General features: G+C 42.1%; 1 protein-coding gene across 2 annotated transcripts in view; it reads right to left on the bottom strand.

Moving 5' to 3' along the window:
- GRTP1 (growth hormone regulated TBC protein 1) overlaps window positions 1–14,017 on the bottom strand; it is a 164,027-nt gene that overhangs the window by 40,024 nt on the left and 109,986 nt on the right. For both annotated transcript variants that reach the window (XM_069757885.1, XM_069757886.1), the window contains exon 7: window positions 4,058–4,230. In XM_069757885.1, the coding sequence (XP_069613986.1) occupies window positions 4,058–4,230 (173 nt within the window). The remainder of the gene's footprint in view (window positions 1–4,057; window positions 4,231–14,017) is intronic.

The raw sequence follows: 14,017 nt of genomic DNA, 5'->3' as shown, positions 1-14,017 counted from the left end.
ACGGTGATTCGAAATAAGGCCCCTAAACGATCGCAGTTTTAAGCGTATTGGTGGTTGTTAAGGGGTTAAGCAAACAATTGTCCAAAATGTTTTAGTATACTTAACATTGCCACACTTTTTACTGGAACTAAAGCATTTAGGCCATCCACTGAAAAACTATAGTATAATCCCTCCTCCACCAAACTTTATAGGTGGTACAATGCAGTCAGGCAGGAAAAGTTCCCCTGGATTTTGCCAAATCATATTGCTTCATCAGACTGACAGATGAAGTGTAATTCATCACTATACAGAACATATCCACCACTTCAGAGTCCACTGGTGGTGCGCTTTACACCACTTCCTCCGTTTGATATTATGCTTGATCATGCAAGGCTTGAATATAGCTGATCGACCATGGAACCCCATACCTTGAAGCTCCATGTGAACAGTTTTTGTGCTGATGATACTGCCAGTAGAGTTTTGGGGCTATGAAGTTATTGAGTTAGCAGAGATTTGGCAAATTTCTACACTCAGCATTCGGTGACACCGCTGTGTAAATTTACATGATCGGCTACTTCATGGCTACACTGCTTTGATTCTTAAATGTTTCCATGTTTCAATAATATCACTCACATCAAGGAATATCTAGGAACGAAATTTCACAACCTGATATATTGTAATGGTGGAATTTCATTACAGTACCACGCTATGCTGGAATTCAGTGAGCTCTGTAGACTGTAGAACAATCCATTCTTTCAGAGATGTTAGTAAAGGCAAACTGCATAGCTAGATGATTGATTTTATATATTGAGTAACAATAGATCCATCAGGTACATAATTGTTAACATCCACAAATTTTTAACTATATCTCATATGTGTATGTGGATGCAGATTGCCACTCCAAAGAATGACATGGCGCGATCAAGAACAAGACGAGAATAAATGGCAACTTGTATAAAGAAAAAAAAAACCTCTTCATTGAAAATAACCCATAAAATCACACATAAGACTTAGATATAAAAGGATGACAAAGAACCACAATCCCCAGTGGCAGGTAATAAATATCTAGCAATATTGCGTCCTACAATGAAAAGGCAGAAATACAAGGTCCATCATAGGTATGAGACAGGAAAAATGGAACAACATAAAAGATAATTTAAAAGTGCCCGTGCAGTAGTGAGTGACTCAGAAATGTATTGCATCCTTACCCATGATGGATCATGTAGCATCCACAGGGGAATAAGAAGAACCCCAAATAGCGTTTTGCGTGAATATATTCCAGTTTCCTCGGGGGGGAATATAGTGGAATAAGACTTTTTCATAATCATTTTAACAAATAGGACTTGCGATCACATGGTTTGGTTCAACCAATAGCAGCCAGGTATTTAGGTGCACGTGCACTCTGCAGTGTGCCCCAACAGCATGACCCCTAAGACACAAGTAAGGCTGCACATGGGCGGGAGGGCAAGGCAAGTTGCCAAGGCTCACAGGCATGTGCAGACACCCATATAGCAGGAGGTCCTATTCCACTATCCCTTCCCTGAGGAAGCTGAAATACAATAATGCAAAACACATTTTGGGGTTCTTCTTATCCCACTGTGGCTGCTACATTTGCTAGAAGCCAGAGGTGTCCGTGTTCCTAAAATGAATTCAATTTGTGAAAGGGCCAGGGGCTGATGCACCAATTCCTTTTAAAGTCCTAAAAGTGTTTAGCCTAAATGGTTTGGAGATAAACAGGGCTGTCATTTTGATGCCGATACAGTTGAAATCAATGATGAAAGAAGGATCAGTCAGCTGACACTCCTTCCGCTATCATTCTCCCATGACTGACATTGCAGTGCAGCAGGCACAATGATGTCACTACAACGCACCCACAGTGCCGAGCAGTGCAGAGCTGCAGAGTACATACTGAGGAGACTGGAGCAGTAGGGCAGAGGGGAGTATTTATTTTTTAATGTGGGGACATTATACTGTATGAAAGGCAATGGGGCCCATTACACTGTATAGAGGACTATGTGGGGCCCATTACACTGTATAGAGGACTATGTGGGGCCCATTATATGTGTGGATTGCTGTGTGGGGATTATACTTGGGGAATCATACTGTGATGGGGTCACCATATGTCACCAGTGGGTATAGAGGCGGCTGGAGGGGGGTGCGGTAGGGTCATCATATCGTGCGTGTAGAGAGTACTGTAGAGGTATCTTACTGTGTTGGGTGGGCACTTTTGTTGGCATCATGCATAATCTATATATATAATTGCCTAAGGGTTTTTCCGTCTGTCTGTCTGTCTTTCTGTCTGTCTTTCTTGGAAATCCCGCATCTCTGATTGGTCGAGGCCGCCAGGCATCGACCAATCAGCAACGGGCACAGCGACGATGATGTCATAAAGGACGTAGAAATCCCACGTTTCTGATTCAGTGAGGGGCACAGTATCGACGTAGAGGTCATAATGGTTGCCATGGCGACGATGATGTCAAAGGTTGCCTCGACCAATCAGCGACGGGCACAGTCTGCCGCAATTTCAGGAATCATCATTGTCCATATACTAAGGGGACATGCATATTCTAGAATACCCGATGCGTTAGAATCGGGCCACAATCTAGTCTATATATATAATTGTCTAAGGGTTTTTCCGTCTGTCTGTCTGTCTGTCTTGGAAATCCCGCGTCTCTGATTGGTCGAGGCCTGGCGGCCTCGACCAATCAGCAACGGGCACAGCGACGATGATGTCATAAAGGTCGTAGACATCCCGCATCTCTGATTCAGCGACGGGCACAGTATCGACGTAGATGTCATAATGGTTGCCTTGGCGATGATTTCATAAAGGTTGCCTCGACCAATCAGCGACAGGCACAGTCTGCCGCGAATTCTGGAATCATCATTGTCCATATACTACAGGGACATGCATATTCTAGAATAACCGATGCGTTAGAATCGGGCCACAGTCTAGTATAGACCAGGCCTCGACCAATCAGCAACGGGCACAGCGACGATGATGTCATAAAGGACGTAGAAATCCCACTGGATAATGATGCTATGCAGCAGAAACCGTTCTACCTGCAATCTGAAAATCTGAGCTCTTAAATCGCTGGGTTACCCTGCTGACCATACCTGCATGTATTTTCTGACAAACCCAGCTATGTTTTAGCACTGGGTAGCCCTGCCTAGGAGCTTTGCCAGTGCTGCCTTGGACTCGGCTCAGTTAAATCTGCTATACCCTGGACCAGTTTGTCTCAAAACCTCCTGTGTCACTCAGCTCTGATTCTATGGTTCTTCTTTCCCAATTGGACTTTGAAAAATCACGTCTATGCTGCATAACAACTGCTCATCCAGATCAAGGTCTTTGAGAATCCACCTCGCCAGTTGAGACATAAAAACAGAAAACTTAAAAGGGTTCTTCAAGAATATGATAAAATGGCCCCATCACATAATTCAAACGGCAGCCTGTCCTAGTTACATGTCGAGACGGGCTGTCGTCTGAAGAAACAAAAATCCCGAGACCTGCGTGTTAACTGACAGAAGACCAGTATTGCAAGTATATCTACCTATGTGAGCTGACTAGTATGTGTCAAGAGAAGAAACAATGTGAATACTTTTCTGCCAAAAGAAGAAATAAATCTTTTCCTCAGCTGACTGGTCATAGAGGACTGAAGCTTTGTGTTCCTTGCGCTGAAGTCTGTCGGTCACAGGTCTTGAGAGGTGCGTTTCTTTAGATTTCATGCCGACAAGTGACTAGAATTGGCTGCTGTTTGAATTATGGGACAGCAGCCATTTTATTACATGTTTGGAGAACCCCATCTCCAAAAAGGACTACATTTGATTAAAAAAAAAAATGCACAAGTTAAATGTCTTAGCCATGAGGTCACACTGTGAGGTTATGAAGGCGGTACTGGGCATTTTTTTTTTTAATAGAACTAAAATTTACTTTTTTTTTTTTTGTGGGAGGAAGACTAACAGGATCATGGTGGTGATAGGTTCTTGTGAAGCACCAGATCACCCAATCAGAAAGGTTTAAAAAATGTGAATATATATGGATGATAACAAAAGATTTAACAGCAGCATAATGTGCACTTACCTCTATTGGAAGGACGTCAATGAACAAACAAATAAACCACCGAGAAACCAAAAGTGTCCACATCACGCCATGCTTGTCTATTAGTTCTGCCACAGCTGGAATCTTCATCTTCACCAGATCCCCAAGCACCTCCTGGTCAGTTTTAAGACCCAACATTGCAGGACTGTAATAATCTGATAAAAATGACAATATTATAATTAACAACAACAAGAACTAAAATTATTCAGAAAGTTAAATTTAAAGGGAACCTGTCACCCCCAAAATGGAAGATGAGCTAAGCCCACCAGCATCAGGGGCTTATCTACAGCATTCTGGAATGCTGTAGATAAGCCCCCAATGTAACCTGAAAGATGAGAAAAAGAGGTTAGATTATACTCACCCATGGGCGGTCCCGCTGTGGTCCGATCCGATAGGCGTCGCGGTCCGGGGCCTCCCATCTTCTTACAATGACGTCCTCTTCTTGTCTTCACGCTGCAGCTCCGGCGCAGGCGTACTTTGTTTGCCCTGTTGAGGGCAGAGCAAAGTACTGCAGTGCGCAGGCGCCGGGAAAGGTCAGAGAGGGCCGGTGCCTGCGCACTGCAGTACTTTGCTCTGCCCTCAACATCGTAAGAAGATAGGAGGCGCTGGACCCGGACCGCAACACCCATCGGACCGGACCACCCCTGGGTGAGTATAATCTAACCTCTTTTTCTCATCTTTCAGGATACATCGGAAGCTTATCTACAGCATTCCAGAATGCTGTAGATAAGCCCCTGATGCCGGTGGGTTTAGCTCAACTTCCATTTTGGGGGTGACAGGTTCACTTTAAACAACATATCTCATTGCAGGATAAGAGGCTGTAGGATATCTCTAGTACCATAAGGGACCCCGTACAAAATCTTCTAGGAAACTAAACAGATTAGATGTCCAGAGGAAGTGTTTATTCTGTCACTAAAGTCTTCTGCAGTGTAGTCAAAATAAAAAATAGTGGAGCCAGCACAAAACCTGTCCTTAATCCTGTAAGAAATAATGCCTCAGATATTTCTAGAAAGATGGGACTGATTTATGTAGATACAGTCACGTGTTTGAACATGTCACGTTCTTCTTTTCAACAGAATCTTATTCTGTCCACGGTGCTGCATATTGGATTCTAAACTAAAAGTGTACAGGATCATTGCATTATTAGTTGATAACCATAATCTACTGGTAACACCAATAAAAGTAAATGGGTCTCAAACATTTTAATGCCCTTTTTACTTTATAATTCCGAGTCTACCTGCCAAGCACCAACTACTATTAAAACTAGGAAAATCATGTTTTGTTATCACTGAATAATGGAAGCCTGTCTTATTATAGTATGACGAGAAACTAGTGCTTGAGAATGCAAATTAAACATTTTTGAAGGGGATGAAATCTTAAGTCTTAAAAGTGACCTTTGACTGGCACTGAAAAGTGACTATACATTTGTCATAAACAGTCACCCTACCTAGTATCATCCCTACACCTTCACTGAGAACGGCATTCCAGTCCTGCCATAACCAAGATGGCCATCACAGTCAATGGCACAGGGAGCCACGCCATTGCGTTAGTTAGGATGACTAGAAAGATGATCTCTGCTTCAAACAGTGGGCACCAGATGGGTTTACCATCTTTTCTGTGCCAGGACTAAGGATCGCAATAAGCATGATCTTAGCAGTCAATGAATGCAAACACTCTTGTCCAAGAGGACCAGGTTTAGGCATCTGGGTGTAAAGTAAGGTGAGCATAATAACGTTTACAAAAAATCATTTTTGCAGATACACATTTAAATTTACATGAATGATGAAGTCTCATAAATGCTACGCTACATCAAAATTGGCATTCTTTATTGCGCTCCGATCAGCATACAACCTTGCTCTTAGTTGCTAATAATTTAACAACACAGAACCTAAAATAAGATGTTCAAATCCAATGCTAATACTTGTAATCTACTTACGCGGAGCTTCAGATCAGTAGTAGCCAGAAATACAATACTAATCTTTAAATTCCTCATTTCCTGGAGCTTACTCTTTTCTTGAAGATAACAGGAGAAGGACATTTACTGTAGCTTCTCACATAGTATCAGATCACACCAAATTGCAGTGTGGTCAAAACTGGGTAACCACAAATGGCTGGAAACATCTCCTTCATTGTTGTGAAAAACAACAATTAAATATTTATGTAGGAACATAAAACAATACCGATTTGATAACCTTACAATTTGGCAGTAGTGCACAGCCGCTTGCATTGGAAGTCAAGAAGATGAAAAACAAGCTACACTATATGGACAATAGTATGTGGACAGCCTTGGTAATGGAGTTCAGGGTTTCTAGCTAAAGTATTGGCAGTAGCATAGACAGTACAGAAGATACCAGCTAGTTAAAACATGGCCTTGCCATACAATGTCACCTTAGATACGTCAGCTTCTAACAATTTCTTATCACAACTGTACGTATCTATTCTTAAATGGAAGCACTTAAAGACCCAATTACATGAACTGACATTTTAGCAAATATAAAGGCTTACAACCCATGGCTCATGATAATTATGTAGTGTAAATGGATTGAGCAACCAAACTATATAGCATAAAACGCTTGTTTGTCATTCACACATGCAAAAAAATTATTGTTGCTTGCTCAAACATTGTGTAATGAAAACACAAATGGTGTGATCATTACACAATATACTAAATTTGTATATAAAGTTGTTTTTTTACATAATTAAACTAACATGTAAATTCTTGTCTGCCATTAAATAAAGATCATTCATTATAACGCATCGTTAATCGCTTACACAATTATCTACTCATCTAAGTGCACCTTAGGAATTAAAACCGCTCACGCTCAAAGTAGTAGACCATGCAAATTTATAGGGTAGAGCCTCCAAGCGCTGAAAACTGTGGCATCACCTATACTCTGTTGCATCACATACTATAAAGTTCAAAACTGCCTCTAAAGTGACTTTTAGTGCAGTGACTGGGCAGCTTTGGAACACTATTAACCCCATATCTGCGGGTTATTAGCATTTTAGTATGTGATCGGTTCCCTTTAAATGCGTAAACAGATGATACGAGGGATCAGAGTCTTAGGAAAATTTAGATAGAGCTAAAGGGAATAGTTTGATTAGTAAGGTGATAGGCCAGTCTAAAGAAACACGTTTTTAGGGCATGATTAAAGCTGTGGATACTGGAAATTAATCAAATGGTCTGGGAAGTGTATTCCAGAGAAAAGTCTTGGAAACAGGAGTGAAGGAGTTGGGATTATAAAAGGATGATAATCTCAAGTCATTAGAGAAACAGAGATCACGGGTAGGGTAGCAAGAGAGATGATGGAGGAGATGTAGGTTGATGCAGAACTGCAGAGAGCTTTGTGGGCGAGCGTGAGTGTTTATATTGTATTCTGTAGTGGATGGGCAACCAGTGCAACGACTGGCATAGGGTGGAGGAATTATTGTAGCAGTTGGACAGGAATTATGTCTGATGCACTGGTGAGCTGGCTGTCAGTCAGTGGAGGGGACGTTGTTACAGCCACTGCTCATGTATTGAGTGGCGGCAAGCCCCACCTCTGTGACTAAAAGCCAAGGCAGCCGGGCTCTCACCTTGGCGGCCATATGGCTTCAGAATACCATAAACCTGCAGGTTAACCCCATATCTGCAGTTAATATAGTTTATTTTTCACATGACAGGTTCACTTTAATGAATGCCACAGCTCACCATGAATAATAGGAGTTGTGTAGTCACGCTCCTGTCCTGCCCCAGCTACGCCAAAATGGGTAACTGGAGTCAAAATGCCAAAAAAAGGTTTTGTGCAAGCTTACATTATGCAAAAAAAATGTGCATCTTCACAGAAAACTAGACCCTGTAATAATCCATATTAATAGCTATCAGAAAAAATGCTAAATAATATGCAGAGACAGCACTTCTAGTAAAAAAATCATTTTTAATCACAAGGTGCAACGTTTTAGCTTGAAAGGGTTTTTTTCTACATGATTCCACTGCTCCTCTGAATTCCTGGTTTCCATTAGTGGTGCATTCATACAAATTGACAATTCAGACCAGTGGCATGGTCGCTCTTCTTATCATGTACTGCTAGCCAGGGAGTATCCACTTCTCATGCTGAGACAGTGCAAGAGGGATGTGGAAGTTGTAGCTAGTTGGATCCAATGATCCGGCCATTTTGAGAGTGCTGCAAGAAGACTCTAAAAAGAAGAGAACTTGATAGAGGTGCACACCCCCTACTTAGGCAAGATCTCCAAGGTCATGGGCTGACTGGTAACCTAAATAACAATTTGAACACTATACAATTAAAAATCTATCCACACTTTTACAAGCTGTCTGCAATTTAAGAACTTAAGATAATCCCTTTAACAAAGCTTTTTCAAGTATTATACAATTGTATCTGGGTGTGAAATACTTGTGTCCCACCTTGCATTATTTACGGTATGTATATTTGTATGAGACAGCCTGAAGCAGGTCTCTTAAGGTGTGCAACTTTATGAGGCGTCTTGTGTCTGTCTTCTAGTGCTGTTCTATCGTCAAAAATGTAAATATTTTCCATGGTGTTTGCTCATACATGAGCGATTGTCACCTGTCCATATTCTTTTGGGCACAAATCACAGAGACACAAGATTCAAAGTAAAGATATACTGCTTAAAAAAAAAAAAAAAGACACTTCTTGTATACATTACATTTTTTTTTACATTACATTACCATTTTTCTTCTCTATAATTATATTTACTGATAAAACAAATGACAAAACCAGTCTATGAACAGGATCTAATTCAGCTCAAGGAAGCAATTACCATAAAATTAAATAGTGAGGCTTTTGAATGCCTTTTAAGGTCTCAAACTGAAGTATGTAATTACAAGATATATTTCTCTTTGTGTCTCAAGTTATCCACAACCAAATAAACTATGGGAACAAGTAGAATTTGTTTTATGCGAATATTCTTCTAAAAGAAACCTGAAGGACAGGATGTGATAAGTGTGTCCTTTCCTGCCCAGAGCACATTGTGATAAGTGGACAGTTCTCAAACTGCTGTACACAAAACAAATCCCAGCACAAGATAACAATTCCTATAAAAAGAACTATGTGATTAATTGATTCAGTGTTCCAGTAAAGTCAGAACGTTCACAACTGTGATGCTTTTCCCGGTGTTTGCTCTTCACGTTTGACACACAGTATTTTGCAAAAGTTTTAAGCAGATGTGGGAAAACATGCTGCAAAAACAGTAAGAATGCTTTAAAAAACAGAAGTGGTAATAGTTTATTTTTTTATCCAATAAAAATGCAACGTGGATGAACAAATTACAATGATAAGTGTATGAATTACAAATTGTAGAAAACAGGTGATAATGATCATCATTTTCTCATGTAGGTTTAAATCGGTCATTAAAGTACCACTACAGCGGTTAATTTTATTTCAGCACTGGAGTGGCATTACTAATGTTCGCCGCCCTTAACCCCTTAATGACAACCAATACGTCTTTTAACTGACCTTAGATATAAGAGAATAGCCTCCCCATACAGGTGACAATCCAGCAGCTGTCGGCTGTACACTATAGCTGACAACTTGCTGCATCAGCCATGATCAACGATCGCACCGTCCAAATCTGTTTAACCCCTTAGATGCTGCTGTCAATAGTGACATCATCATTATAAATGGTTAACAGAGTGTGGGGGCTACCTATTTCTCCCCGTCAGCCCCCAGAGATCATGATTGTGTGGTCCTAATGTTTGCCATGGCAATTCACAACCAAATTCTGGCCTTAGAGTCTGACGGCTGTTGTAACCTGTTCAGAAGTTAGAGGTATTCAGGTGGTAAAAATACACGTTTTCATTTCTGTCATGCCACTTTGCATTAATTCCTGAAAAGCACCTGAAGAGTTAATAAACTACCTGACTGCAGTTTTCAATATGTCAGGGGGTGCTGTTTTTAAAATGGTATAACTTTGGGGGGTTTCCCAATATATGGGTCCACTAAAGGCACTTTAAACATGCATAGGTCACTAAAAAAATTAATTTTGTAAATTTTCTTGAAAAAATGAAAAATTGCTGCTACATTTTTAAACCTCCTAAAATGCTAACAAAGTAAAATAACATTTTACAAATGGTGCTGTTGTAAAGCAGAGATGTGGGAAATGTTATTTATTAATGGTTTGCTGTGGTATGACTATCTGGATTAAAGGGATAATCATTCAAAGCTCGAAAATTGCAAATTTTTAAACATTTTTCTTAAATTTCTGATATTTTTTTTATAAATAAACAAAACTTATCAACCTAAATTTACCATTATCATAAAGTAAAATGTGTCACGAAAAAACAATCTCAAAATCACTGGGCTTTGTTGAAGCGTTCCAGAGTTATTACCACATAGATTGACACTGGTCAGATTTAAAAAATTTGGCTCCGTCACTAAGGGGTTAAAAAAAAACCAAACAAAAAAAAAAAACTTGCTGCAGTCTTCTGCTATTCCCAGCACCATCTTCTGACTGCAGCTCCTGACTAGTCAGAAGTCAGAGCCAAAAGTCACAGGCTCTCAATACAAGTCTAAGGGTCTGTGTCCACGTGCAGGATACGCTGCGTGTCTGACGCTGCATAGAGCCGCAGCGTCAGACACGCAGCGTCCAGATGTTACAGCATAGTGGAGGGGATTTAATGAAATCCCGTCTCCACTATGCGTGGTAACACGCACGCGGCGGCCCTGCGACTCCGGACATGCTGCGCGTCTTTTCAGATCGCAGCATGTCCGTATATCTTGCGGCGACGCTGCGTCGCCGCAAGATATAGCACAGGGCCCTATGGTGGGGAGCGATGATGCCGGATATGTGCTGTGAACACATCCGGCATCATCGCGTCCCAGAAAGGGGGCGGGGCTTACCGCAGAGCGGATAAGCCGCTCCAGCGATACCGCCGGCCATCCTGACAGTGGACACATACCCTTAGAGAGCCATGTTGGCTCTCAGACTTACATTGAGACTTCTGGTACGCCCAAACACTGATGGAATTTGGCTAGTCACAACTAGCAGAAGAAGACAAGAAAGGCGCCAAGAACAACAAGACAGCATCCTGTAACTCAGGGGTGTCAAACTGCATTCTTCAAGGGCTGCAAACAGGTCATGTTTTCAGGATTTCCTTGTACTGCACAGGTGATAATTTAATCACCTACACAAATAATGAGTTGGTGATTAAATTATCACCTGTGCAGTACAAGGAATTCCTGAAAACATGACCTGTTTGCAGCCCTCGAGGAATGCAGTTTGACACCCCTGCTGTAACTAGTTTACCAAGGGCAAGGAGCATACATTTGTGACACCACTCCTGCAGTAAAATAGAAAAAAATAAAAAAACAAACATCAGAGTGGTTCTTTAACAGAAACAGCTGCTTAGGAGGCTTAAAACTGTATGAGAAATCTACTATATAATTGTCTAAGGGTCACTTCCGTCTGTCTGTCTGTCACGGATATTCATTGGCCGCGGCCTCCGTCTGTCATGGAAATCCAAGTCGCTAATTGGTCGTGGAAAAACGCCCATGACCAATCAGCGACGTCCATAGTCTGGCAGCAAAATGGCCGCTGCTTTACTGCCCTGCAGTCAGCGCTGAGCGCTCACACAGGGTTAATGCCAGCGTTAACGGACCGCGGTGTAATGCACTCCGTTAACACAGCTATTAACCCTGTGTGACCAACTTTTTACTATTGATGCTGCGCATGCAGCATCAATAGTAAAAAGATCTAATGTTACAAATAATAATAATTAAAAAAAAAAAGGTTATTCTCACCCTCTGACGTCACGCGCTGTCATCGGCAGTGCAAGCGGCAGGTTCCGGTGCCAAGGAAGCTATGCGAGATGGATCTGCCATGACGTCACGTGCCTGTGCAATATACTACGTGGCTCTACAAAGGCCACTCTGCCAGGAAGAAGCCATTATTCCAAAAGACACATAAAAAGTCAGATCAATGTTTGTAAATGCACACAGGAAAAAAGACCTTAATTTTTGGAGAAACGTCCTGTGATTTGATGAAACTAAAAATTGAACTTTTTGAGCATAATAACCATAGTACGTTTGTAGGAAAAAGGGAGAAGATTGGAAGCCTAAGAACACCATCCCAACTGTGAAGCACAGGGGTGGCAGCATCATGTTGTGGGGTTGTTTTTGCTGCAGTAGGGACTGGTGCACTTCACAAAATAGATGGCATCATGAGAAAAGAAGATTATGTGGCAATGCTGAAGCAACATCGCAAGACAGGAAGTATAAGCTTGGGCAGAAATGGGTCTTCCAAATGGACAATGACCCAAAACATACTGCCAAAATGGTAACAAAGTGGCTTAAGGATAAAAATGTCAATGTGTTGGAGTGGCCATCACAAAGCCCTGATCTCAATTCTATTGAAAATTTATGGGCAAAGCTGAAAAGGTTGGAGAGAACAATGCGACCTACAAATCAGGATCAGTTACACCAGTTTTGTCAGGAAGAATAAGCCCAAATTCCAACCAACTATTGTGAGAAGCTTGTGGAAGGGTCACTTCCGTCTTTCTGTCTGTCCTTCTGTCTGTCTGTCTGTCACGGATATTCATTAGTCGCGGCCTCTGTCTGTCATGGAATCCAAGTCGCTGATTGGTCGTGGCAAAACGCCCACGACCATTGCCACGACCAATCAGCGACGGCCACAGTCCGGTGGCAATATGGCCGCTCTTTCCTCCCCGCAGTCAGTGCCCGCTCCATACTCCCCTCCAGTCATCCAGTCAGCCCTCACACAGGGTTAATGCCAGCGTTACCGGAGCGCGGTGTAACACACTCTGGTTACGCAGCTATTAACCCTGTGTGACCAACTTTTTTACTACTGATGTTGCGTATGCAGCATCAATAGTAAAACGATCCAATGTTAAAAATAATAATAATAATAAAATAAAAAAAGGTTATTCTCACCCTCCGACGTGCGTGCGGTCCTCGGCAGTGCAAGCGGCAGGTTCCGGTTCCAAAGATGCTATGCGAGAAGGACCTTCCATGACGTCAAGGTCATGTGACTGCGGCGTCATCACAGGTCCTGCGCTCATACCAACCCTGGGACCGGAAACTGCCGCGTGCACCGCACACAGGCGACAGGACTACAAGGGGCAGCATGGTGGCGCAGTGGTTAGCACTGCAGCCTTGCAGCGCTGGGGTCCTGGGTTCTAATCCCACCCAGGACAACATCTGCAAAGAGTTTGTATGTTCTCTCCGGGTTTGCGTGGGTTTCCTCCAGGCACTCCGGTTTCCTCCCACATTCCAAAGACATACTGATAGGGATTCTAGATTGTGAGCCCCATCAGGGACAGCGATGATAATGTGTGCAAAACTGTAAAGCGCTGCGGAATATGTTAGTGCTATATAAAAATAAAGATTATTATTATTAAGGGGCCCTCGGAGGGTGAGTATATGTTTCTTTTTTATTTTTTTAACCTGTTACATACGTGGCTGGGCAATATACTGCGTAGCTGGGCAATATACTACGTGGCTGGCCAATATACTACGTGACTGGGCAGTATACTACGTGACTGGGCAATATACTACGTCACTGGGCAGTATACTACGTGGCTCTGTGCTGTATACTACGTTGCTGTGCAATATACTACGTGGCTCTGTGCTGTATACTACGTTGCTGTGCAATATACTACGTGGCTGGGCAATATACTACGTGAGTGGCCAATATACTACGTGACTGGGCAATATACTACGTGACTGGGCAGTATACTACGTGGCTCTGTGCTGTATACTACGTCACTGTGCAATATATTACGTGGCTGTGCAATATACTACGTGGCTGTGCAATATACTACGTGGCTGGGCAATATAATATGTCACTGGGAAATATACTACGTCACTTGGCAATATACTACCTGACTGGGCAATATACTACGTGACTGGGCAGTATACTACGTGACTGGGCAGTATACTACGTGGCTCTGTGCTGTATACTACGTGG

Source organism: Ranitomeya imitator, chromosome 3, assembly GCF_032444005.1.
Source record: "Ranitomeya imitator isolate aRanImi1 chromosome 3, aRanImi1.pri, whole genome shotgun sequence".
Lineage (NCBI taxonomy): Eukaryota > Metazoa > Chordata > Amphibia > Anura > Dendrobatidae > Ranitomeya > Ranitomeya imitator.
This window is presented reverse-complemented; position numbering and strand designations above follow the sequence as displayed.